This window comes from Dermacentor albipictus, chromosome 1 (assembly GCF_038994185.2).
Source record: "Dermacentor albipictus isolate Rhodes 1998 colony chromosome 1, USDA_Dalb.pri_finalv2, whole genome shotgun sequence".
Classification (NCBI taxonomy): Eukaryota; Metazoa; Arthropoda; class Arachnida; order Ixodida; family Ixodidae; genus Dermacentor; species Dermacentor albipictus.
In genome coordinates this window covers 350,509,120-350,536,895 of record NC_091821.1, presented here as the reverse complement: position 1 = coordinate 350,536,895, position 27,776 = coordinate 350,509,120, and the positions used below count along the sequence as shown (strand labels likewise).

Sequence of the window (27,776 nt, the reverse complement as noted above, 5' to 3'; positions counted from 1 at the left end):
ACCGGGCGCCGCCACCTACAGTATATAGTTTGATTGCGTTACCAATGCACCTTCCGCCGCCGTCCGCAGCAGTTCGTGTGCCCGCAGTGCTGTCGTTTGTACTGGCCGGATCTAGTTTCACAACATTGATAAAGAAACCGGGCGGCGCGGAGATGAACAAGTGGCACAATACTTACGCATGCTTATACTCCGTTCCATGCATAGCGGCGTGACATGTCTGGCGACAACTGCAGACACAAACCTTCCCCAGTCCGGTGCGATTGCGGCACATTTTCCCCGCACAATACCCTTGTGCTTTTTGCAAATTATGCAAAAGTGTCGTGTTATATCAACTACAATGGCAGTAGCTCCGGAGGCTCTTGCGTCGAAGTGGCCGCCGCTCTGCGCAGCTCCTACCTGAAGACGCAAGAGTGGGCTGTCCAGCAGGCCTGAGAAGCGGCGACGAGGCGTGGCCTCGAAGTCCCCTCATGGGAGACCTGAGCCCGGGTCGTTAAACATTGCCGGATTTAAAATAAAGTTGTTTTTATCCATCCTACATAGCAGTCAACGCTGTGGAAGCTACGCAAGGAGTTCGGTCAATAAACGTTATCACTCCGCGCGTTCCGTCCATGCGTCGCTGCGGCCCGACAACATTCGCTCATGCGAGCATGTACGTGAGGCTTCTCGCGACGGGTTGCAAATAAGGAAACCGAAAATAGCAAAAAATAAAATAAAATGTTCTAAAACAAGGAATTAGCAGCCGTATGCCCCAGTCTGCTTATTTCTAAGGATTAAAACTTGTTTCGTTCAACATTGAGCCTATATAAACAACAGTTGCGTACAAGTGCGGTCAAAAAACATCGAACTATATATCCAAGTGCGAGCGAAGCCACTGCAAAAGTTTCTCTAGCCTCCACAGCGTTGACTACTATGTGTGGAACGGAGTATATACAACTCCCAGAGGAATTCCTGCATGAATTTTCTTTTTTTTTCTTTGAGCATGCTTATTTCCGATGTGTTTTGCACATTTATAATAAAAATAAACATTTTGGTCGGGTATTTATATGTGCCGTCACTAAAAATTTAAGATCTGAAATGCGGCGTCTGGATGGAGGTTATAGTCTCTTGCACACTCATGCGGGCAATGAACAACTAAAACTGCGGTAATGAAGCGACAACTCCTTTAATAAGGACGCTTTTATTTGTACAGATCAGACGCATTGTCGCATTCACCTTGCTCTCGGCTGCACGTAAGACGAGCAGATGGACAAATAGTGGCATACTTTGGTTTAAGATAGGCCCGGTCTGAAAGCTTAGTTCAATATGATAAGATGCTGAAAAAAAAAGGAAAGAGAGAGAAAAAAAGAAATAAATAAAAGATAAAAATGAAAGAAGCGGCAAGTCTGTCCATGCGTTTTTCGCCAGACCTTACGGACCATTTCATTGGCGTCAGAGCGCCCAGGTGCATATGGATGAAACCCGGATGTGAGTCGCTAACAAAAATGATAAAGATTTGTGACCGATGACGCTATGTGGTCTGGCAAAGAAGCAGCGAACCAGCCCATGTGCGTTGCTCGAGAAGCTCGTTACACAATGTCACTATTGGCATGCGAGAGCGATAAAAAGCGCCGTCCGCGTCCAGCACGGGGTTGACCTGTCAGCTTCGAAATGATATGATACATATGCTTTTCACCTGCCTGCGTAGCCTTAGCTTCTTCGCAATGTTCTTCGAAAGCGATAAATACATGCGAAGTAGATTTGTGAAGATATTTGTCGCACAGCCGAAACGTGCATGAAAAAAAAAGAAAGAAAACAAAAAGAAGGGAACTGAAGAGGTTTTAAAGGCCAAAAACGACAAAGTCCGTGGCTTGATGCCCCGATATTTGTCAATATTACTTCCGAATTCAACCAGATTCGTTGCGTCGCGCTCCAGAATACTCTGGCTAACCTTTACTCGAGCGGACAGGGAACAGAAGAGGCTGTGGGATGTCGGTAATGGCCCCGCTCAAAGACGTCCTGGTGATCACATAGAAAAACTGTGGCCTTGATTATTCTGCACGCATAGCAGATGTTACGTCGAAACCGAGTAGGCCGTCAGAAGAAGCGCCAAGTTTAAATGCGTAATTTGCTGGCTCTTATCTGTCCTAACAGATTTCTGCATTTTCAAACGGCAAGTCTAACGTACGCCTTCGCAATCTGTATTTTAGCTCAGTTTTTTTTTTCCTGAAAACTTCTTCAGTGTCCCTTCAAGTGAGTGCTCCTAACTTGTGGCGCCCTGGAAGACTTGGTAAGTTGTTGAGGATAGAAAGCCGCACATCCCAACGGCAAACTATTGCAGCTCCGTCCTGTGTGCAGTCCCGTTGTCGGGCGACAGGAGGTAACTGTACTTATCGTCGTCCATCACGGACGACGGCACAGTGGCCCCTCGAGTCAGCACGCTCGGCTTAGTCACTTTCTTCCCGTCAAACCACAGGCCGCGTCTCACGAGGACGCTCAAGAAGCGAGCGGAAGTCTTTTCGGGAAAGTCGCCCCACCGGATGCCGTCGTCCTTCTGCGCGGACTTGAGCTTCACTCGGAGCCCCTCGACGTCGAAGCACCACGAGCAGTGCCAGCCGGCGTTGAAATCGCCGTTCTGGCCCAGCGTCCAGTCCTCGAGCTCTCCTCCGTAGAGCTCCTCCGAGTTGGGCGGGATGTCCTCGCGACGCAGTCGAGCCGCGTCGTTGTTCAGCACCCTTGACAGAAAGCGCATCGTACACACGGAGAGCACTTGCACGTGCTCCTGCACGTGCTGCCAGAAGAACCCGTACAGCGTCCAACGCAGTCGCAGAAACATGGGTTCGCCGAAGCCCTCGTGCGTCTTGAGATACGCCAGCGGACCCGCCCTGGGTATCTCGTCGGCGTCTGTCAGAACGAAAAGGTCGTCGTCCCTGAGACCCGAGAGTTGCCTCTTGGCCTGCCGCCATAGGAAGCTCCTCTGGTAGCCGTCGGCGAACCAGCCATCTTCCCGACCTTTCTTCGGGAAGTGGTCGAGGAAGACGTGCACGATTTTGTTTTGATATGGCGCCAGGAAACCTTTTCGCAGCTCCGGAAGGAGGTGCAACGGCTTGGGCTCCCCCCTGGCGCTGTAGTTGGACTCGCAGACGACGAACACGTCGACGACGTTGTACAGTTCTCGCAAACGCACCTCCAAAAGGTCGAGCTCGTGGTTTACGTTGATTGCGTTAACGAGACGCCGCGGGCGACCGTTCCTGCGGTGCACTTTCTTGTTCGTCCAGCGACGTCTGAATCGCTTGGAAGAACTGATGGCTTCGGGCAAGCTGCAGTCGTCCGAGATCCACCCTGGCCGGCAGATGCACGAACTTTGACTCGCGTTAAGATCGGTGCCAAGCGCGAAACAGGTGCCGTTGCCGACGGGCTCGAAATACGAGAACGAGTCTCTGTCCCGAATCTTATGTCTGGGTGGAAGTTGGGGGTCATAATTTTTGAAGGGGTACTTGGGGAGCTTGGTAGGTGATTGAGACGCAGGCCTTCGGAACAGCTCTAGAGGAATTGTGACCTGCAACGACACGAATACAGGAGCGATTAGAATGGCTTTGCTATGTTAAAGAGTGCGATAGTAAAACATTTGAATTGAACCTTTTTAGTATAACAGCCCAGTTATTCTATGCGATTTCCGTGTCATTCTTGTGGAATGGATCTGACTCCGTATGGATTCCACACCATATTCGTATGAACGTAAATTTACTTTAAGCTCGTCTCAGCAAGTGCTGTACGATGTAGAAGTACCTATGGGGAAGTGAACAAGAGTGCATGCACACGCTGGCAACTTGTGGCAAAGTGTTAGAACACTGCTCTCTCGAAAGGTGGCGTATACAGCTGTTATACTGTGAACAGTGAGGCTTTCAGTGACAAAAACATAGTTGATCAACTCTTGCCGAGGAACCTCTTCTTTGTGTCCTTCATAATTCAGAATATCGTTAAAAAATGCGTTTTCGGTGTTCCGGGCCCGGCAGCCCTATACTGCCTTCAAGGCAGCCATTTAAGCAGACGCGTAGTTTATTGACAATTAAAGTTCAAAGATAAGCAACTTTACTTTTGGTTGGCTTATCCTCGTGGTTGGACTTTTGAGAATATAGATGCCCACTAGGATAAGAGAACAGCAGGATATGCATTTTCACAGAAAACTGAGACAAACAAATAGGGAGCTATAGGGAAAGGAAAGACAGGGAGTACGTAGGTTAAACAGGGGAGTAGAAAATGCTCGACCTGTAGCGCCTCCTGTCCCGTGAGGACGACGGGCGCCGCTCCGTCTCCGAGTTGCGCTCGGTGGATGCGAGTCACGAGAAATCCGCTGGCGAGCAGGGCCAACACCAGCAGGCGGGCCCGGCGGTACGACACGGCCACCATGGTGCCATGCCAGGGCTCTTACGAGCGCCCTCCTGCCGCGCTCCTCCTGCGTCGAAACAACGTCGTATACGAGAGGTCAATCAAGATCTCTCGTAAAAATATATTCAGACAGCATGTACAGATTGTGCATAAAGCGTTCGTGGTCCGCTATTTCTGTGTATCTAGTCATTGGACAAAAGTCTCTTTGCTTCGGTCTATCGTGGTCCATAAACTTCAAATGGGTCGTCAGCAGACAACATAGACTTTCAATCAACAGACTACCAATAGCTCATCAGAAGAAGAACAAGAAATGCACTGTGCCTGGCTTCACGCTACTCATGAACGACTTATACTGGCGAGGTATACGTGGGCGCTATGCAACTATAGACGGCGTTATGCAACTATGTACAACGCTATGCACGTCTATGCAAGGTTATTCGTTCACTGACGTCCAAATAATGGTAGGCAACGACGTACATCACGACACACACACACACACACACACACACACACACACACACACACACACACACACACACACACACACATATATATATATATATATATATATATATATATATATATATATATATATATATATATATATATATATATATATATATCGCTTTGACCCTCCTAATGCTCACGCATTAAAAATATAAGGGAAAGGCTGATGGGGGCGAGCGCTCGAACTGTTCGGCAACCTTGAAAGGCCTACTTCCCAGGAGCCAACGCGTAGATAAGCTCCGAAGAGAGAAAGGGGCGGTGTCAGAGAAAGTTGGCTTGCCGAGGCCACATGTCTGAAATCATTCTCCTCCTAGAATTTTCCCTTCCTCCCCGGAGCAAGCGAAGCAGGCGCCCTGCTTTTATTAAAATGAGTTGTGCATTCGAACGAATAATGATTTACGTGTACTTAAGGACGTTATTACAGGTTTTAATGAATATTATCTATCAGATGTCTTGCCACCTGGTCACTGTTTTCTAATAGGAAAAGTATATTCGGTATTCCATTTCAGATACGAAGTTATTTTTTTCTTCGTATATTCGCATTCAAGCCTACAGTTTCGATATTTGGATATATTCATAATTTCAGCTACGTTCCTTTCCGTTTGGCTTCTTTGTACCAAATTTCATTTCCACGAAGAAGTGAATGGAAGGAAAAGAGGCCCGCATTCCTTCTACATCGCTCGGAAGTGCTTCCCGGATCTCTTTTGTCACTCTCGTCCTTCCGTGTTCGTCCGTTATCGACTACACGTTCTTTCGATACAATCCCGTTTCCTGGACATACAGCAGACACACCAGACATGCGACCCACCGACGGGGCATCCGAAACCTGAGCGGAACGCGGAGGCACTTGCACGAAAAAGTACGAAAGAGGCGCCGTGCCAAGACCCCGCACACTTACGCCGCCGAAGCGGTATACATACGCGAAAGCGGACAGCGCGCCTATATCAGGAAGAAAAGAAGCGAAGCGGGCTAAAGGGGCCGGCAGAATGGGACGGGCCGTAGCTCTTTTCACGCCTCGTTTTGAAAAGAACCCGAGGCGACACAACTGCATCCGACGGGTCAGAGGATGCATTGTGAGCTTGCGTCGGGCGTTTCAGAAGCGGGGTCCTGCTGCTGGTTAGCGTGTGACGCCATGCGTGTCGCGCCTGACGGGCAGCCTACGTTGGAGCACAGCGTCGTCGCATAAGCGAACGAAAGACGCGCACTTCCTTGGCATCTGGGCCACCGCGCGCGGAACAGCGAGGAGAGAGGATGACGCGTGCGTGGGAGCAACCGAGACACGCGCCGCGTAGTTTTTCTCACTCTCTTTCTACAATTCGTTCTCTCTTTTTTTTTCGTTCGTGCGCTCATTTGTTATTCCTTTCCTTCGTTCTCACGCCAGGTTAACTATAGGCAGAACAATGACGCGCATCGGACGCGCATTGCGAAGCGATGCGGAGTTGCACACCTTTACATTTCGGCATCGTATTGAAAGCCGTGCTTTCCACACTTTTGGAAGCAGGCCCAGAAGGCAGATAACACCTCTTTCCTAGTGCTTTGTAGCAGGTTAGCTCATCAGTATAGATTGATCACGGCAGCTTACACGGACCCGTGCATGTGTGCATATAGCTCATTAGTATACGTCGCAAGGACGTGAGAAAGGTGAGAATTCGCGTCATAATTCACACTTATAGGAACTACTAAAAAGCGCGCAGTTTTTCTCCTATTTTGCCCCAACACGTACACCGGTAAAGCCGAATCCAAACATCCGAGATTCAGGTGCGCACCAGCACACGAACAGATAAACATTCACTGCAATCGCAGAGCACCGGAGGTATAATCATTGTTGAACGCTTTGTCCGTCGTCTACGTCTACATACTGCGACCGTCCGCTGCGCTGTAGATGTCGTGGGATGCAGCTCCTTAGCAGCGCACAATTAGGCGCCCGAATAATAATGAAAGTCGCAATCAATCTTGTACGTAGTCGAAAAAAGAGTTACGTGCTGTATGGAGCACACCATGCCAGAAGGAGGTTCATCGCAGGCCTGAAAATTGTGGCGCCATTCCATGCACAACAAACATGTTCGCGGACGTTGGCTCGAGCGTTTGCGCCAAAACTTGCTGGAAGGTTTCCCATCGGGGAGGAGGAACGAGGGAGGGCGTATGGGAAACACGTTCTCCCGCTGTCCTCCGAGCGCGCCGCTTTGTTTCGGGCGCGAAAATGGAACAGCTGAGCGTTGCTCGGTCCCTTGTGCCACGGCGAAGGTCGTCCGGTGTGGAAGCCGGTCCGCGCTGGCGACGCTGAACCCACTGACCCGCGAAGGACCCGGCACTCGAGGGGCGCGCTGCGGGCACGCGTGCGCCCTGCGACTCGCGTGGTCAACTCGTGGTCAGCGCACGCCCGCGTACGCGTGCGCATCATGTTTGATGCGTCCATTGTGCGCTCGCCGCAACTTTGGCTGCGGAAGCCTTTGTCGTAGCAGCCGCTCCACACATAAATTCATACACACGCACACACACAGAGGTACAAGGGGCAGGGTTCATTAGACATAACTGAGTGGAAATCTCGCCGCGGCTCTGTGAACTTTGTGACTTCGGCGATCTCGAAAACAGCTGTCCGTGGCTTGGGGGCGCATTCTGCTGCCGGCACAGTAATGTAGAGTAATTTGAAGCAGCAGGAGCTTGATGTTGGTGTAACATACCTGAAGAAAAAACGGTGCTAAAAAGACGAGGACGATAAGAAGAACATGTGCTATATACGGAGAGGTGCTACTTCCAACTAAATTTTATTTGATGAAACAGGGCTTAAATACATACATAACGAACACTACCATTGTGACGTATGGAACTCTCTATCGCATGAGCAATCTTAGTTGGCAGTCTGTGTGCAATCTCTTTGTGTGTAATCTCTTTGTGTGCAATCTTTTTGTGTGCAATCTCCTTGTAGGCAAATGCCACTGACGGGCAGCTAATGCACGTCCCCTCGGCCCTAGCAGTGTAAACCGCTTCTAATATCTCCTTTTTTAGTCTATCTTCGGAACGTGCCAGAAACTTGGTGCCATGAAGATACGGACGGCATTCGTGACGTTTACAATGTTCAGCCAGATGCCCCCCCCCCCCCGCCCCCCCCACCTCCCACGCCCCCGCAGATACATATGTTCGAGTGAGTCGGTAAATCCTGTAACCAGATCAAATCCACAGGCAGACCGTTATGCTGAGCGGAACTCTACGAACGGCACTGCCGTATATACGCCTTAATTCCACTGCGAAAAGCCACAATCGATCCAGGACGAGCATGTTTGTTAGACAAAAATTGCGCAGGCGTAATCGTTAATTGCCACTTTATATGCATTCCGAATGCACGTAAGTACGATACAAAATTTAATTAAAGTCCGGGGTTTTACGTGCCAAAACCACGATATGATTATGAGTCGCACCGTAAAGTGTTACTCATAAATTAATCTGGGGTCGGGAGACTCGGGATTAATTTCGATTACCCGGGGTCCCTTAACGTGCACCCGATGCACGGTACGCGGGCGTTCTTGCTTTTCGCCCCCATCGAGATGAGGCGGCCGCGGCCGGGATTCGATCCCGCGACCTTCAGGCTTAGCAGGGCAACGCCATACCACTACATCACCATGCACGGCGGGTCGCGAATACATGTTGATAAATAAGCTTGACAGTGATGAATAACCGTGAAGTTACGTGCATGCATGCACTGAGTAGCAATGTCGCGATACCTGCAACGGTCTTTACTGGCTGTTGATATATACGTGCGGCCTTCGATCAGTCCATAGCGCTGAACCAAGTAAACAAGAGCGTACAGAAAAGGCTACTCAAATGTTCTTCGTGCTGCTTGCCGAGAAATCAACAAAAAACATAAATAACATGATTTATCGTCGCACTTGTTTCTTTGAATCCTGACGTCGCAATAAGGACGACTATACGGTATTTTAAAAAAGATTGGAAATGGATTCACTTCTTGAGCAACGCCCCCGTTATTCAGAGAATACAAATCCTAATCTTCACTAAGATTAATAACAAAGGTGCTGTATTTTCTATATTTTTAGGAACAGGTTAAGTTTCGGTTATTGCACGCATAAAAATTACGTGGGTGATTTGTGCTCTTGCCTGAAATGAAACGATTGACGCCAAATATCTGACGACACTGTGAAGACAATGACGTTGGACAAGTACTTAACAAGTGTCTGACGACAACAGGTATTTGACAACGAAACAGCAGATTAAGTGTCTTACGGGTGACTTTTATAACCGATGTCTATAGTCAGAAAAAGACGTGTAAATTGCGGATTTTCTGCTATACAAGCGTTTGCGGAGGGTTTTCGAGATTTCCATAAGTACACACTGCTTTCTTGGCAAGCTTCTTGTTGTCGCATGTCATAGTCATTTTACCTCTCATCACAAATCACATGCGTTTGCTTATTTCTGCATTTTTATTCTTCTTGAAGAAGCATACAGGTATTCAAAGTGGCTATGGAGATCAGTGTGCAAGTTAAGCTTCACGTCGCGTCAACGATACGGCTATAATTACATGACAAGTACCGTTACCCTTCTAACGCCAGTATAGCGCGAAGTTGTCGCTTATTAGCTGAGTATTTAAACCCTCTGTCTTCGAAAGGTGAGACTAATCTGTATACACCCGCGTATTCTTGAATGAGCAACTACGACAAGTTGCACTAGTCTATGTAAGGTGCTTCTTCTGTCCTATATTGCGCTCTGTCCTGTCCCGACTATTTCTCCGTTAGTCTTGTTAGCGCTAGTAACTATGTCACAGCAAATGCATCAACACCAACTAGCCCAACTTTCTGCGTTAATTGCTCTGCTTCATATAGTCACTGTGATTTTACTACAGAACGAATTGTAATAAAGGTTCTACCTATAGGGCAACCGACAAAAATATAGTTCCCAATAGATTTTTGTAATCCGACTTATTCCGCATTACTCGTACGGACGTGATGCCGGATTTGCACCATACTCCTCACGAGTAATGCGAAAGCGTACGGAATTACGAAAATGCGTGGATGTTTCTTTTATAGAACTATTAGCAATAATACGCGTCATAACATAACAATTCTAATTATTTGTCGCGACAATACTACCGCTACATCATTGTGTACAAGGAAGAAAGTTAGAACCTAAATATTAACCAAATAAATCTTCCACTACGACTCTCGTAAGTGCGCCCTAAAGTGTTATTTATATTTAATAATAATAATAATAATAATAATAATAATAATAATAATAATAATAATAATAATAATAATAATAATAATAATAATAATAATAATAATAATAATAATAATAATAATAATAATAATAATAATAATAATAATAGTAATAATAATAATAATAATAATAATAATAATTTTAAACCAAATTTACTTTTTGCATATAAGTGAAATGGCGTAGCCGGAGGTGTACTCCTTCCAACCTCTCCAATTGAACATTTAGCCCTATATACCTACCAACGCATAAAGCTACAAAACTTGCCGAAGCAGAGGGCCTGGGAGCTTGGCCTCACATTCCATCAGCCCATACAGGCTTCACAAGCTCTTCTGCAGCACCTGAAGGCCACAGACTTGAGTGGCCGCTGTGCCTTGCCAGATGCGTGTGATCGATCTGCACTCCAGTCTCTCTCTCTCTCTCTCTCTCTCTCATACTCTTCCTCACGTAGGGTAGCAAACCTAGTTAACCTCCCTGCCTTTCCCTCCTTCTCCTTCTCTCTCTATGAAACCGACATGCGTGATGTTCCCTTTAATTTATGCCTTTTTTTTCCCTTTGGTCCAACTTTCTTTTGCCGCTTTGATAAGAGCACAGAGAGACATAGGACGCCACTCGAACCGCAGGCTTCTTCCTCGAAACGGGACGTCGCTCTTTTAGTGTATACCGCAAGCACGCGAGTAGATTACACGGTATTTCTCCGCGGCCGCAGTTTCCGCTTAACGTGCACCCTGCAATAAGGAAGGCTGTCGGCGATAGAGTGCACCAGCTGGCACGCAAGCAGTTGCTGCCTCTGGGCTGCAAGTTAGTCGACGATACTGCCGCGACAGCCCACGCTCGGCCCATAGGCGGTCCTGCGTCGCTCTCGATTACTCGTAAGTGCATGCACTTTGGACGCACGTGCGCGAAGCCTGTTCCCGTTTGTTATCCTGCGATAGGCTAACTTCCGCGTGCGCAGAGCGCTACAATGTAACAAGGCTGAATGAACAAACACTGACTAACAACGTTTGTTGTTTGTGGAGTTGGTGCTTAGATATTACGGGTATAATAGCCCACGCTAATGTGGACACGAACAAAAACATACGTTCGATCAAACGAACGCCAAATACCCAAACACGTACGCCAGGCGTTTGATAGTTCTGTACTTGCGCATGTCCGTGTTCTTCGCGCCGAGAATACCATGACATATAAATACCGCTTTAACATGTGTTGAAATAATTGTAAAAGAAAACTGCATTTACCGCTTTTCTCTGTGCCTTCCCTCCAACATTTTGGAAATAAATTAAACTTCACACTTATACCTGCTGCAGCGCAACGCCGTAATTTGCGCGTTATGTACGTGAGTTATGTTATGACCACGATCGAAGCTACTGCGACCGCCGCCGTCGTTCAGCAACACGAACAATAAAGAGAAGGAGACGAAGCCGTGGATACAAGCAACGGCCGCCACAACGAACGTTTGACGAACCAGAGAGAGTATACGTTTATTGTAATAGAGGCTGTTTGGTTATGGTGGGTGGAGCCCACATCCTTCGGCTGGCGGCAAGTTTCACTGCGACGGCCAAGTTTCTCCGCAGCCTCACGGACAACCTGTTCGGCAGTGTGTGTAACGTGTGTGACAGACTGCGGCCTAACTTCAATAAAACACTGTGTGCATAGCAAATTTGTAAAACCAAGCCAAACGGACCTTTCGCTCGTGGTAACTAGGTTTACAAGAGTTAAACCTAGAAGCCAATTTTTAACCTAGCTCGTGCTTTAATTTTCTTCTTTTTTTTTCAGAAAGCTCTTGCTTTTCTAAAATCAAGGCGAGCCTGACAGAAAACAATACTTCTGCCAGCACGAATTGAGCAGTAGCTTTTAGAACAGCGCTACAAATGAATGGGTACATTGCTCTCACCTCGCATTACGCTTATGCCGCTCAAAGCTAATCACTGTTTTCTTGAGGACGCGGGACGTTAAGCGCGACATTAGAGGACCATCATTACGCGAACAATGCACGCGCGTGCAGACGATGCATTGTCGTGGTCACTCACGTGCGCCGTGCCAGACGGGGCTCCCAGTCGAGGAAAAAGGCGAAGCACGTCGACAAAATTACGTAGGCGGCTGCGGTTCGTCGCACCCCGACGGAGCGTGGATCACAAGGCGTGTCAGCTTCGTGCCCTCTGCGTGGTTCATACGGCGCACAGTGCTTCGGACTGCGTGCCCACCGCTGCATTGACGATTTGGAATGAACGAGCGTACACGAACGCTGAAGAGAGTCACCATCGTTCCTTTATAGCTTAAGGTTTTAAACATGCGGGCATGCCGGTAGTGATGATATATAGCAGCTAAAATTTTGCGCTACGAAAGTTACTAAGAAGTTATGTCATTAACTCCGTTCTGGTCCAAGGATTCCTGTAGGAATCGCAACGCTTTAGAAGAGATGTCGGACGCAAAGAAAAACCGAAAGCCAGAACTAGCCAGAGAAATCAGTGTCAGCAACCCTAATAACATAAGTTATGTAGGCTTGGTGCTGCAAATTATTACAGGGAAGCTCTTTATGGCTAGGGTTCCGTGCATTTTTCGTGTCCGTCAACAAATTTGTGTGAGCAAAAACCATCATCATCAGCAATGACCAGTGCCACTGCTCGCGCTTTCGTCGTCGTCGTCTTCTTCCACTGCTGACTCCGTTGCCGCTCATCATGCCAGCGTTGCTATACTGCACATCCCCCTGCGAAGGCGCTGACGGCACTGGCCAATTACTGCCTGGTCGGTGCGGCGATTTCGATCGGTCTCAAATTCTTCGCCTTAATATATCGCGAAATGAAAATACGAATTTATATAACGAATGTATAAAATGAATAAACGCGAATGTATACAAATAAATGTGTGTGCGTTTCTTACGTCACGATGATCACCGATCACGACAATAAATGTGTTAGTACCTTGGTTCAAAATTCTGCGCCATCTCTTTGTTATGCTCTACACAGCTTCGCAAGTCATCCACCTTCACAGAGTGTAATGGCTCATGATTTTGGTTCTTCCAAAAAATTAGAAAAAGTTTAAACGTACAGCATGCTTATATGAGGCATTTGAGCTGGGCCTAAGGCGTGTGAAATGTCTTAGGGCACCGCGCGAAAACAATCTTTGAGTAATTCGTGCCCATTTCTCACACATTTCTAACATAGATTTAGAAGTTTTAATCCACGTAAGCTCTCTGCAATGTACTGAATGTGACAGACGGCCCGGGTATATCACGAGAAATCGCTCTGGAAGTTTTATTATTTATCCTTTTCATTCAGTTGCACAAAATATGAATTTGTTACTTCGAAAACAAAACTCGGACTGGGAGAGGCTAAAAAAAAACGAAAATGATATAAAGCACAACCAGAAGCTGATGTGCTCGAAACGCTATTAATTCTGAACCGCCATAGCAAAATGAAGAAAAGGAAAACAAGAAAGAAAAATAAAGTATTAGAGAAAGTGACCTTCCAAGATTGTGACGTTCACTGAACACGAGGGCGTATCCCAGCTTGACAGTTCTGTCACACACATTGCCTGTTCACCGTTTGAGCTTATCTAATTTATTTTTGGCTCAAACAAGCCAACGGTTCATCGACATTGTTCCGTATCCCAAGAATGAATGTACTTTAATTGTGACCCTTTATAATTTCCTTTTCTCTTGTCAGCTACCTGCGCAGATTATCTGAATCGTCAAGCTGAGCGTTTTGTTCAGAATTGGTGTACAGTTGAATCTCGGTTACACAAAGCCCATAATCACCGTTTTGTGTCCCTCTAAAAAGAAAAAGAAAATGTTTCATAGTGATGGTTGTCATAGAAACTTTCGGCCTGCTCATTAAATATGCTCCACTAATACATCGGCAACAAACGCTTATCGATACAAAATTGAAATAAGTGCAGCGCCATGGCTGATCGCAGTAGCCTTAAGATACAAGACCAAGCCCTTCTACTCAATAAAAGTAAAAGGGATGAAGGGTAGGGAGAGAGAGAGAGAGATTAAAATGTAGAGGTCGCGTGCAGGCAGTTATGGTGCGCATAACTTGTACAGTCATGCGCTAATTAATTCCTCCCATAAGAACCCAGTCATGTCGACAGAGCTGCGTTCCACTGCCATGAAATGTTATTAACACCGACAGCACTTTCATATGCAGGAATGGGAGCGACGATGTAAACGCTCCACTACGCAGCTGCGGCGACCACTTCAGCGCGATTCAACGACTACGAAACACTGGATATCACTCACCTATATACGCTTGGCACCATGCTGCCTCGAAACGTTCAATGATAGAAGGCACGCTTGCGATAACGCCTATCTGTTTCTCGGCATACTCATTAGCACTTATAACTCCGTTTTAGTATGCGCCGCGCAACGTTGCACCTGCATTTAGTGTGTAGGTGTTTCTCTTTCTCCTCGGCTCCTTCAAGCAGCTAGTCTCATTGAAACGCACCAAGCAGACAGAGAGGCGGCCGTATGTGATACGTGCAGCGTTCACATACATGCCCGCGTAAAGCCAAACGGGTGCGTAAAAGCGACATTATTCAAAACAGCGCTTAGCGGCCCTTATTATTCCATAAGCAGTATCGGATAACGAGACGAGAGCTTTGGATATTAAAGCCTCTTTGTGCAAGGCACCTTCAGCAACAGTTGCCAGGACGAGCTCGGCGCGGACGTTAGACATCCAGCGCGCACACGTACGGGTCTGCTATATGCATCTATATACTGGAGGTCGATAACGCGTTATATGCATATGAGGGCTTGCGCACGTGCATGAAAGGTGCACACGAATTCTCGTACGGCGGGCCCAGGTACTATAGACCTACACTACGCGTAGACGTATAACACCCTCATGCGGTGCACGCACACACGACGGCCGCTCCATACATCACTTGGAATTCGTTTCCGGGCTGCTTAAATTAGGGCGCGGCCGCTCGGGAAAGACCGCAGTGTCGGGACTAATTCTGGCCCAGCCATGGGAACGCGGCTCAACTCTACCTCCTACCCGCATGCAGTTACTTTCTTTCTTTAGTCTTAATGGGCTCCGACTGTAATGAGACCGCTTCTTTGGCGCTGGCCGCTTCGCTCTTGGCTGTGATTTACAAAGCTGCACGCGGGAGAATTACAAAAGGCCATTCATGCGCGCCCGTATCAGTTCGTATCAAGTTTTCTGGGTGCGGCAGGTGGTGCGGTGGAAGAGCGTTTGACGAAGCGGCGAAGCAGAGACGGTGATTGAGCCGCTTGTAATTGCGACTGAGCATTTATAACGTGTGCAGAAGTGGGCCGTTCTTGTTTTTGATACGGCGCACTAATTGCCCCGTTTATCTACGCGGAACCTCAAGGAAATACATACTCGGCATTTCTTGTTACCTGCACGGCTCGAAAGGGCATTCCAGGAGATACATACAGCGGACACAGGAGACGTTATACGATATATCCTTATGTGTCGGACGGTGTGATGAAAAAACGAAGAGGGAAAATAATGTTTATATACTGGAAATAACTGACTCCCAGTTCGGGAGACGTGAGAGTTTCTAAATCTGAAATGTAATTTGCGGTCCTTGCTTCATGTCACAGTGGCGTCAGCCTTCAGACGTTTCCACATGTGTCGTATAGAAAAATGGCAGGAGACACAACAAACCGTTTCATTTGTATAATTAAGGTTAAGCCTATCTAAGCCTCGAAGTCGCTCGGCGCAAGTTAACGGAGCTGAATAGTTAGTGGGCGTTCGTGTTTAAATAGTATACGCCACGTGTTTCACACTAGTAAACAGAGGGACTGAGAGACAAACACAACTGATGATCCGTCGTCGTGCGTACAGAACGCAACGTTCAGTCCACACGTATAGCGCATAAATATTTAACGCTTCAACGCGGTGTGCTTGAACAAAGGGCCACAAGTTGTTGCTAGCTACTGCAGCTCAGTTCTCCGGTGCTGGGGTATTTTGTAAACGGTAATACGCCATCATCATCATCAGCAGTAGCAGCAGCAGCTTGTTTTATGTCCACTGCAGGACGAAGGCCTCTCCCTGCGAGCTCCAATTACGCCTGTCCTTCGCCAACCGATTCCAACTAGCGCTCGCGAATTTCCTAATTTCCTCGCTCCATCTAGTCTTCTGCCATCCTCGACTCCGTTTCCCTTCTCTTGGTATGCATACTGTAACTCTAATGGTCCAGCGGTTATCTAACCGGCGGTGATACGGTAATACGTATACTATATGCACACGCAATCGCAACGCGAGACGCAGTCTCATCGTAAAATGTAGTGTCACCATTCCTCCTTCTCACAGTCATATTGCAGCAAGGGTCTTGAAAGACGTCACATGACACATATTCAGCAACGAAATTTCAGCGATTCTTAAACCTTAAAGAAAGAAAAATAGAAAGACACATTGTATGCAACGGGACAGCGCGTTCTATCAAAAGCGGGCTATGCTAGCGCTAATTTCGCACTGTACAAAAGCTAATTACTTCACAGTGGCGGTGCGTGCCATCGCCCTGAAGAAACAGACATTGTATGCATGGATATGCATATACACTACTTATTGTTTCACTCTTTAAGAAGGAATACGAGGGGCGCCGCCATCTTAGAAACTAGACTGTGGCAAGCACATGTGCACCAGCTGCTCCTATGTATACTGAAGTAAGAAGCTGCAGAGAACAGGAGCTGAATTCACACAGCTTTTCATTTGTATGCGCTCTCTGCCATGGGCCAGCCGCTATTCCTTACTCAACATCATCAGACTTGGCTGGCACTTGCTGCGAACAATTAGAGCGCAAGAGCTTTCTTTCTCTCTTTCTTTCTTTCTTTCTTTCTTCCTTCCTTCCTTCCTTTCTTTCTTTCTTTCTTTCTTTCTTTCTTTCTTTCTTTCTTTCTTTCTTTCTTTCTTTCTTTCTTTCTTTCTTGCTTTCTTTCTTTCTTTCTTTCCTTTCCTTTCCTTTGTTCTTAAATGCGGGCCATTGTTAAACAAGGCTACCGGACGTGACTGCCACAGTTCCGAGAGCAGGTGTTTTGACCGGCGCCGTGAAAAGGTAACAGACACCCAACGGCGAAGCTGCAGCCACTGGCGACCTGGACGACGGCTAGGATGCATTTACCCCTCGGATCGGGCAGCGAAACCTGGACACCGCGTGGGCGTCAGTCTTCTGACCGCGCGCAGTAAATTGCGCTTCCCGCGCGGAGCGCGCACACGCTTAAAGACTGTTATATTGATCCGGAAAACGGAAACAAGGCGTATACGTGCTCCATTTAAAAGAGTTTCGAGCAGTGAACCATGCATGCGGAACTGATTCGTTGCTCCGGTGCCGCCTTCGTCGTCGAATTTGCACACAATGGGTCGTCGACGCGGCGACGTCCTTGCCGTTCGGCCGACTGCCTGCGTTGCCGCGCGCTCCGGCTTCCTCCTTGCGAGTTCTCCTAGAAACGCCGCCCCGCACGGCAGCTGCGGACGACGACGGTTGCGAATCGTTATTAAACGGGGCAGTGCCAGCAGGTCCCGCCGAGGGTGCCGCACGTATATAGCACGCACGTCGCTTGCTCGGCCGAGTACTGCGCATGCATGCAAGGCGGCTCCTTCCGGTTGATGGCGGCGGACTCTATCGACATTTAAGGGGACGCTAAAGAGGAGCAAATCAAGCTAAGCTAAGAATTGCGAGTTATCAGTAAAATACGCTTCGTGCGATAGCAAAATGACCGTTCTTACAGCGGGAGTACGCTTTGTAAGCCGAAAAAGGCTCAAGAGAATAAATAAATAAATAAATAAATAAATAAATAAATAAATAAATAAATAACCACCGGAAGACTGCTGGCGACGCCTCAGTCCTCAGCTCGCGTCGATGTCATGGCTTTTGACAGCGTTTACTCGTGTGCAGTAAACTGTTAATTGGTAAAAAATAACCACATTTCCTTCAAAAGGAAATAACTATTTAGCAAGCTTCGGGAACTCTTCCTTTGTTGAGACGGCCAAGATACGAGAAAATATTTAAAATCTGCAACGTCGCATGGCTTATATAATGGTGTTGAAGCTTCGGTGAGTAAGTAGTTAGTGGGGCGAAGGGCGTGGACGTGTCTATGAGAGGGCTGAGAGGCAGTCAACGTTAGTAAGTGAGTGAGTGACCCCAAGAGTGAGTGGTCGTATCATCATGAGTGACTGTCGGCGAGTGTGAGCGGATGTATGTATGTATGTGAGTGGGTGTCGGTGAGTGAGAGTTGAGGTATGGGCATGTTATATAGGACCCCGGTAAGTGTGAACGAAAGAGACTATGAACGCGAGCGAGTGTCGATGAGGATGATTACGAACCTGAGTGAACGCTGACGAGTGTGATTACACGTGAGCATGTGTGATTACATATAGCCCATTAAGTTATCGGGGAGTGAGTATGCGTGAGTATCCGCTTATTGTACCGATACAAGTCTTCATGCTATGTAGCAGTGGCCGGCAATGCTACAGCCTGAAAACACTGACGTCGCTTTAACGAAAAGGAATGCGAACTTGACATGTATAGTATACTTGTTAATATACTTTGTATTTTCCGCGGCGTATAAGTTCTGCTTCTGAGCATATACATGTAGATGCGAAATCAAACTCCGGCCGTGGCGGCCGCATACCGGTGAAGCTGCAATGTGCGCTTGTGTACTATAATTATGTAGTCAAATTAAACTACGCGCCTTCTCTTGTAGTTGGATCTCGGTGCAGTTAGAAGTCGTCGTCGTCGTCGTCGTCATGATCATCATCATCATCATCATCATCATCATCATCATCATCATTTAAGTCCACTGCAGGACGAAGGTCTCTCCCTGCAATCTCCAATTACCCCTGTCCTGCGCCAACCGATTCCAACTTGCGCCTGCGAATTTCTTAATTTCATCACACCACCTAGTTTCTTGCCGTCCTCGACTGCGTTTCCCGTCTCTAGGTGCCCATCCTGTGACCTTAATGGTCCACCGGTTATCTAACCTACGCATTACATGACCTGCCCAGCTCCATTTCTTTCTCTTAATATTAATAATATTAATTAGAATATTGGCTATCCCAGTTTGCTTTCTGATCCACACCGCTCCCTTCCTGTCTCTTAACGTCACGCCTGTCATTTTTCGTTCTACCGCTCTTTGTGCAGTCGTTAACTTGTTTTTGAGCTTCTTTGTCAGCCTCCAAGTTTCTGCCCCATATGTTAGCACCGGTAGAATGCACTGATTGTACACATTTCGTTTTAGTGATAATGGTAAGCTGCCAGTCAGGATCTGATAATGTTTGCCGTATGCGCTTCGACCCATTTTTATTCTGTAAATTTCCTTCTCATGATTATGGTTCCATGTGATTAATTGACCAAGGTGAACGTACTCCTTCGCGGACTCTATAGGCCGACTGGTGATCCTGAACTCTTGTTCCCTTGCCAGGCTATATTGACAATTATATTTGTTTTCTGCATATTAATCTTCAACCCCACTCTTACACTTTCTCTGTTAAGGTCCTCAATCATTTGTTCTAACTCGTCCTCAGCGTTACTGAACAGGACAATGCCATTTGCAAACCGACTGTTGCTGACATATTAGCCGTTGATCCTTACTCCTGAGCCGTCACGATTTAATAGCTTGAATACTTCTTCCAAGCATGCAGTGAATAGCATTGGGGAGATTGTGTCTCCTCGTCTGAAACCTTTCTTTATAGGTGTCTTACTACTTTTCTTGTGGAGAATCAAGGTAGCTGTGCAATCTTTTTAGATATTTTCCAAGATATTGTTACGTAGGAAGACACCGACGAAAAGCTATTTACAAGAGGGTGAGGGTGATGTAGGTCGTCGAAGTGGCAGCAGGTGTCGGAGCCGGTGGGGTCGGGTTGGCGTCGCCGGGAGCCATGAAGGTAGGCTCGACGTACCGTCCACTGCGAATCTCCGTGACGAGGTACAGGGAACGTCCACCTCCACCAAATATGTTACGTAGGAAGACACCGACGAAAAGCTATTTACAAGTATATTTACAAGGCTATACGCCGCAGTTGACCAAGAGGCAACAGCCCGCGCTAGCTTCCAATGGTCGTCTTCTTCTTCTTCCTGCTCGGCTCTTCGTCACTGGGAATACTACCACGTATCAATATTTACGTAAGGCTCCTGTACTCCTTGATTACGTAATGCCTCTATGACTGCTGGTATCTCTACTGAAACAAATGTCTTTTTCGTAATCTATGAAAGCCATAAAAAGAGGCTGATTGTATTCTGCAGATTTGTCGATTACCTGATTGATTAGAGAGATGTGATCCATTGTACAGTATCCCTTCCCGAAGCCAGCCTGTTCCCTTGGTTACAAGTTTTACAAAGCCCCAAGGAATATATTTTCCGCGTAGTATATAAATTCAGTACCATCGCCACGTGACACACTTATCGCAATCACCACTAGTCGAAGGATGGGCGCCGGAGTTGACATGATAATTTATATTTTAACGCATCTTCACCGAAGAATGCCGAGAATAAAGCAATGTTTCCAATGCTGAGAATTCATTTTCGTGCCAAGTGTTCTGTGCTTTTCCATTGCTCGCGAAATTTGCCACATAAAAAGCTGACTATTCGTCGCAACCACACTGGGCCGACATCTCGGCTTCTGTCCCAACCGCGACTGCGGACAACGCATTGGCCAGGCCCATTTCAGGTTATAACGCTGTTTCGGTGAAGAAGAATAAATTATGCAGATTCAACGCGCATTATGTAATCTATGCGTATCGAGGCTGCCGTGAAGCAGTTAGGTAAGTGCTCCACGACTAAATGCGATGCGTGCAATTTATTTATTTTCATCCCCTGTCACCGCGTAATCGCATGCAATGTTTATGTTTATGCAAGCTTCGTGTTGACAACAAAACTTCCTTAAAAGTGAATAAATGGTCGACGATATACAGCGAGAAAGAACATCCTGATAGAGGACTTCCTGTCCGCAGAGTAACTGGATAGTTAATAAAGGGAAAATCCGACATCCACCCGTTCGCAGCAATTGCTACAAAGCTCTCCACCTTGCGGGTTTCCGCAGAACTACTACGTCAGAAACTGAATAGGTAAAGGAATAAGGTTCCGCATAACGAATGCGGTACTTTGATGTCTGCAGTATATCAAAGGAGGAATGAATGAAATAGAAATGAATGCAATGACGAATTGCCAGACATGCGCCCGATGTCTTCATTCCGTGCATCGGATGGCCAATGGCCATGATTATACGATAAACATTTGAAGGGTCAGAGATTATCCGAGCGCAGTCTGATAGAAACGCTCCGTTGTTTTGTGAATGCCAGTTTATCAATGGGGTGGCAGGGCAAGGTGAATGCAGATCGTTTAGCGAATATGTCTTTTTTTTTTTTCTCCATGGGATTGCTGTTTGCATCCGCTGGCCGTCCACAGGGAGTCGAATGACTGCAAGAAAACTGGTCACGAGCATTCGGTAATAATCCTGACTCCCTCTTTCACTTTTGCCTGCGTGGATAATAATTTCGAGCCACAAGCTCGCTTCACCTCTCCTCTCTGACTGCCGCAGCTGTGACCTTGCTCCCCGGAGAAATGCATCCGCGCGGCCGAGCACCGAAATTGCAGCCTTCCGGCTCATGCGACCCTGAAGTACGGACGCTGTAGAATCCCGTCCCACGGGTACTCGGTGCCGACTCATGCAGCACAGAAATTAGGTTGAATACAGAGCTTAAGACTGCGAGCATCAGTATACATTCGGGGCGTGCTTCTATATAGTGCATTCTTCGTATCTGCACACCTGCAGATGCACCTGACGTCAAAGCGACACGACGTATGTTCATAGATGGCATTGCTTCCGACATCTACAGCGTCACGAAATAGAACACTCTTGATTTCAAATAAAAGGAAGCCATCAGAACGATAGAATGCGTTGCGTAATTTCTTCCAATGGGAGTGTAAACATATTGTTGCCACTTTATTGCAATGACACGAAGACGTCCATTTGACGAGAAAACATCGGACCAAAGCAAATGGAGGGCAACCATTTGACTGCTCATAATGTGCGTACAAAGGACGGATCGCTACAGTGCAGATACGTCGAATCATTGCCACTTGGATTCTATGTATACACGTTGGCGAAATGACCCGTTCAGGGGCGTCAGAAGTGCTCGGCATCAGAGGGCGCGTTGGGTATCTCAACTTCATCCTTTACGCCCTTTTCGACACTATTTGGCTTCGTGCACGACTGTGAACAAACGAAATGCTATAGAGAACAATTAAAACACAAACGCAAACACCTGCAACCATTTTGATGATTTAACATAAATACAAGTGCGAAGTTCGCTTCCCATTCCACAAGAACGGTCTATCAAGCACGGTGTTTAGCTCAAGCTCAATTACGCATCTCGAGTATCTCTTTTACTTACTTATCAGGCACAGTTTCAAGGTCCGTGTACACTGCAGAAAGGATCAAGTGGTAGCACAGAAAGATAAGAATTCAGGGCGATCAAATATAAGATTAACAAGTGGCGATGTGAATATCATTTTGAACTTCGATGCGTGGGGAATATCACCGACTGAATGCTGGTGGGTGGTTCCAGTCGATACCCGTGCATGTGCGGGCCAGAGTACGACAGTGGTATACGCAGGTGTGTATGGCAAGACGGCACTGTAACCTTTCCTACGAGATCAGACTAAGACGAAATGTAGAAAAAATACGCAAATAGTTTATTGTTTTAGTACTGGGTTATAGCGGTAATCCTTGCGGAAGAGGCGAACACGAATACATTTGCGCCGTGATGAAACGTGTGGTACGTTAAAAAGTATTTTTTCGTAAATGTAACACTGTTTCACTGCAGTTTTCAGTTGAATCTCCTTGCTCTGCATATTGCCGATTATTTTTCCGCCTTGTACATATCACAACTTTGGACAAGTTAACCTACTTTTTCTTAGTGTGTTCAAGAACCAACAGTATTTATAACACCAAGCCATGTACTCGTGTGTGGCCACGCGCTAGATTAAACGCTTCAGAAAAGTGTCCCAATAATGATCTCTGTGACCGGATGTTTTATGTCAAGGGGGACAGCGCGTGCGATAACCAAAAACTAAGGAACAGAAATCTGGGTTATTTCCGCACTTGAGAAGCTTTCCGTCCTGTCTTTCGTGACCTCTATTCGCCATGAAAACGTTCCGCCGTGTGTTTTTGCCGATATCTCTGCCGTACCTTTGTACACGTGACTTTCTGATCAAGCGTTAAACACGAAGAGTGCACAGACAGAAGGTTTCAAAGTGGTGCGTAACTGAAGAAGCCGAAACGTTAGACGGGCCCGTAAAGCGCGACAGCTCGGGTCGTGAGCTATAGGAAGCTACACTGGAATCGTATTTACCTCAGCAGTGTCAGCGCGAACCACAGCGACACGCGGGAAAATTTCGCGTCGAACGTGCACTGTGTGTCCCGGTAAAATCGTGGGCTTCCGGTATACCAAAAACCCGATTTGTTTTTACAAGTAAGCACACGTGTCATCTCACGAGTAAGGAGTCCTTGAAACCGGTAATCGGGTGCTCTATTTTACGTCATCTACATCCACATAGCTTGCACTTTAGCAGCGTGTATGTGCACCAACATTACACACTACGGCTGCCCAGTGCAAGCTAGCGTTGTGAAGCACTCCGGAAGAAAGAACGAGGGTACCTGCTCTTGTATACGACGAGTGAGAAGCACTGGTTAAAAATAAGGAGACAACGGAGATCGTTTCCGATACACGACGCCCCGAATCGACGCCGCAGAAACACCTTGTTCACGTGCCTCGGCGATAGGTCTGCCCGCGACGGCGCCCAAGCTGCGTCGGCGCTCGTGCAGACTCGCGCGCGCCGGGAGACAATGGGCCGCCCCGCCCGGCGTGCGAGTGTCTCGGTCTCCTCGTTTGGGAACTACGCAGGCAGCCTCGGCCCAAGGTACTTAGCGGTGCCGCCGATCAACGCTCCCTCCCACGAGAGAGCGCATTAACCCACATGCAAGGCCGTCCTTAAACGTACGAGGGAGCCGGATAGGAGCAGGCCATTGTTCTCCCGTCGCGCGCCGATTTAAAACGCGGTAGCCGACAGGCCGCCCGGCCATCATCGGGGGTTCGCGGTCGGCCGCGCGAACGAGGTTTGCCGCTTTGTTGACCAGCCGATGACGCGAGTAGTGCCGGCTAGGTGCGAGCGTAACTGACGGCGTAACATATAAGTTGTGAGGGCTTTCTTCGATAGCTTATTCTGGGGTGAGGCCTTGCGGAGATCTGGCGACGCTCTCGCTGAGACTATACAAGTAGTGGCGGCTTGCCTGGTGCTCTGTAGGGGCTGACGTAGACTGGAAGTAGACTTTTCTTCTGCGCGTTTTTTTTCTTCCAAGTTGTAAAAAACTAAATTTCCGTGTTCTTTCTTAACGCATCTGAACGTACGCAAGAATAATAAAATCTCAGCAAAACCAAATAGAGAAATAACGCGTAGCGAGGTAATGCCGATTGTAGTATATGGTGACAAAATTAAGTAATGGGTAGTTCAGCGAATGCATATTCGACAAGCATTTCCCACTTATCAAGTGAAAACGTGGCTTCGAGGCTAAAAACCAACGTTCTGTTTTCTTTTCTTTTTTTATACTATTTAATCGTGTATTGTGTTTAACAACGATGTGAATTTTGGCAATGGCTAATCCGGTTTGCATAGCCTTTTATTGCACCTGAGCGAAAAGTTTGAATTGTGGGGAAATCGGAAAGGGCTCTGAACAGGTTCGCACATTCGGAGCAAAGATGGAGGGCTCACGGCCACCTTCTCTGCAGCTCAGCATCGCTTGCAAATAATGGCGCGACTGCTGGTTTTCGTTGATTCTCGCTCGCTCTCATTGAGCACGAAAGCACTAAGCGCCCGTGACAACAGCACGTGGTAGTGCGCATGAGTTGGCAACCGCACTTATGTACGGTTGCCAATCGTGGGACGATGGTGACAGCGCGCTTTATTGCCTTATTGCCGGTCCTATTAGTAAGTTTCAATCAGCTTTATTATTATTATTTGCAGCACGCAGCCGCATGGCCGTATTTATTAAAACAACGTTGATATCATTTTAACAAACTATGTCTTCACGTCACACTGCCACATGCCTCAACGAGGCATAATTGTCAGTGTAATGGAGTGTGCTTCGCTACATCCTTGACCCATTCTTCATCTAGCAAGATCAAGCCTGTGGCCCCACGAACTTCTGAAGCATCTATTACAGACATCTCTTTCGCTCTCCGTACGGCTGGAAATCGAAGACAACGAAACAAAAGCTAATGCACTCCAACATACATTCTTTGTTCTTCGGGTCGTTATCCCATCGCAGTCATTTTTTTCCTTTCGTCGGTTTCTTAGCAGGAGCCACCGGAGACAGCGACGGCTACTCGAGGCTGAGACGGGCCGATCGGCATTGCCTAGCCTAGTTTGCACCGCGCACGCGCCGTCTTTTTTTAGGCTCTTATTCGAGAAACTGTTCAGGACGGTCATCACCCCTACATACACGAGATATCGTAGTTTGTGCTCGTTCTCCAAAGTTCGTCGACCCCAAATCTAAACAAGGAAGCAGCAGCAGCAGCAGCCAAGGACTCGGTCTCTCTGCGGCTGCACGCCTTTCCCCTTTCCCCTCTCTGGCACGCACGAGGCAGCGTTGTCGCCGCAGTCCACGTAATGGTGTTTCCGGTAGCACCGCATCTCCCAACTTTTTTTTTTTTAGTTTTCTCTCTCGTTGTTTTACCCGTCTCTCACTGGTTTCTTCTCTTTCTCCGCCTCGTTCGCGCTGCTGCGTTGCTTGGCGGGGGGACACGCGTTGAACCGCACAGGAGCCGGTTTGAGCCCGGAGCAGAAATAAAAAAGCAGGAGGTGGGCCGCTGACACACAGCGAGGCCCGTCCCGTTCTGTGCTTGGCGCGCGGCTGAACTTGACCCGAGGTAGTCGGCGACGACGGGGGCAGCGTCTTCTGCTGCGGCGGTGCCCGCGCCACGCTGGAAGGAGGCAATGTCAAAGCGGGGTTCACAGCTCAAAACAGTAGGCACGCAAGACATACGTCACCGAGATGCAGAGTGATATGAAAATACGAGGAGCGCGGCAAGAGTGTGTACTCGAACGGGGCTCGTGCACTATAGCTGGTTCACTTTTCGGGCAAAGCCCTCGTGAGACGTTGCGCGCGTGCTTTGTTGACGAAGTTGCAGCTTGCAAAAGCGAACTCTACAGCGTAATGCGGACGTTGCTAGATAACGTAGCACCACGAAGAACTGTGTGCATATGAAAAAGAACGAAAGAAAAAGGAGTGCTGAAGTCAATTCGAAGAAACTACCGAGTGACACGTGAATCGTGGTTAAAGCGTTAGCTGGTAGACAGCGATGATGACTGTGCTCCTGCCGAGGTTTCCCTGAATTTAGGCAGCGCCTTTTTACTTTTCTTAGATTCTCTGTACAACTTCACAGTGTTTACATTAGGGGTTCGGAACAAATTCATTGTGGGTTGCGTTGAGCAAGCGCAGAAGCTCGCAACTGTCCAGCGTGGATAGGGTCTTTATTATTTTATCGTTCCCAAAGCGACATGACAAGAACAGCTTTCCGGGTACGGCGTATGAACGAACATATCTATAGGTATGCAGAAAAGCGCAAAGATATACCAGTAAACATTAATAGGACGTATACGTTTTCAATACACGCGCGCCACATATGCCAAGAACAGCACAAAGCTGAGTCGCATCTGTGCCATGTATACGTAGCGAGAGTTTCTGCGCTCATCGTTTGCTAAGTTTACCCATCGTAAGAAGAATGAAATATGTGCAAGAGATTAACCACATAAAGGAAGTGAAAGAAAGAAGAAAGGAAAGGAAAAACAAAACAGAAGCTACAGTAAAGCATAAAACCGCGTTGCTTTCACGAAACTGCAACAAATGAGTTCCTTTCGTTGGAAAGTATACCTTTCACGTTGTCCGAGGAGCTGCCTCAACAAGAGCTCGATGGATCGCATCACAATTACGGCTGAAAGCACGTATAGTTAAGTTCTGGATGACAAAATAAAGAAAGAAGTTTCTTGCGGTATGATTGAGGGTCGACCAGCTGAATCGCGTAGCACCGTCCGAAACGATAGTTTATATATGCCGGACACTTGTACTGTAAGTCCACGTGCACGCAGCTATACAAACCGATCACGCAGAGAATGATCGGGCTATCCTGCCGCTGTCGCCGATGCCGCGCGGTCCACCTCTTAGCGCGGCGATATGGCTTCGTTCCACGGGCTCCATCATCGTGCTTCAGGGAACGAAGGCGTTCTCTCGGTGAGCTCGATCGAGCGCTAAACCAAGGTCATCGAGGTCAGTGTGTTCCACACGTTGAGGCCGACTCGGGCGCCCGCTCCTTTTCTTTTTTCAGCGCGGGGCTTCTCTCTGTGACCCGCTTGTTATACGCGGCCGCCCACAGAAACGGCCCTGCGAACGGTTCAGGCAGGCAGGCGCTCGCTCGCCGCGCGTTTCGAGAAGAGCCCCGTACACTCCGTACCACCGCCGTCGTTTTGACTCCGGATTGGGCACGCACGGCTATTGAGCACTTCGGAGGAGAGAAACGTCCCGCGGAGCCAGGCTGTGTGGTGGTATAGACCCCCTTGACCCCCTGAGGCCGCCTTTTCCTTTTTGAGAGATTGGCATCTATACTTCGTTGCCGTCCGCTTGGCGGCTGCGCGAAAGGGTGTCGGTTAAGAGCAGTCTT

At 47.7% G+C, this 27,776-nt stretch overlaps 1 protein-coding gene across 2 annotated transcripts in view; it reads right to left on the bottom strand.

The window, feature by feature from the left end:
* Nucleotides 1-1,732: 1,732 nt before the first annotated feature.
* Nucleotides 1,733-27,776, bottom strand: part of LOC135909643 (beta-1,4-mannosyl-glycoprotein 4-beta-N-acetylglucosaminyltransferase-like) — a 37,275-nt gene continuing 11,231 nt past the window's right edge. The window contains exons 2-4 of one of the 2 annotated variants that reach the window (XM_070531793.1): nt 12,126-12,301; nt 4,246-4,432; nt 1,733-3,535 (exon numbers count right to left, since the gene is read on the bottom strand). In XM_070531793.1, coding sequence (XP_070387894.1) covers nt 2,309-3,535; nt 4,246-4,386 — 1,368 coding nt within the window. In that variant the 5' untranslated portion in view covers nt 4,387-4,432; nt 12,126-12,301 and the 3' untranslated portion in view covers nt 1,733-2,308. The remainder of the gene's footprint in view (nt 3,536-4,245; nt 4,433-12,125; nt 12,302-27,776) is intronic. The other variant, XM_065441665.2, reaches the window with a different exon arrangement.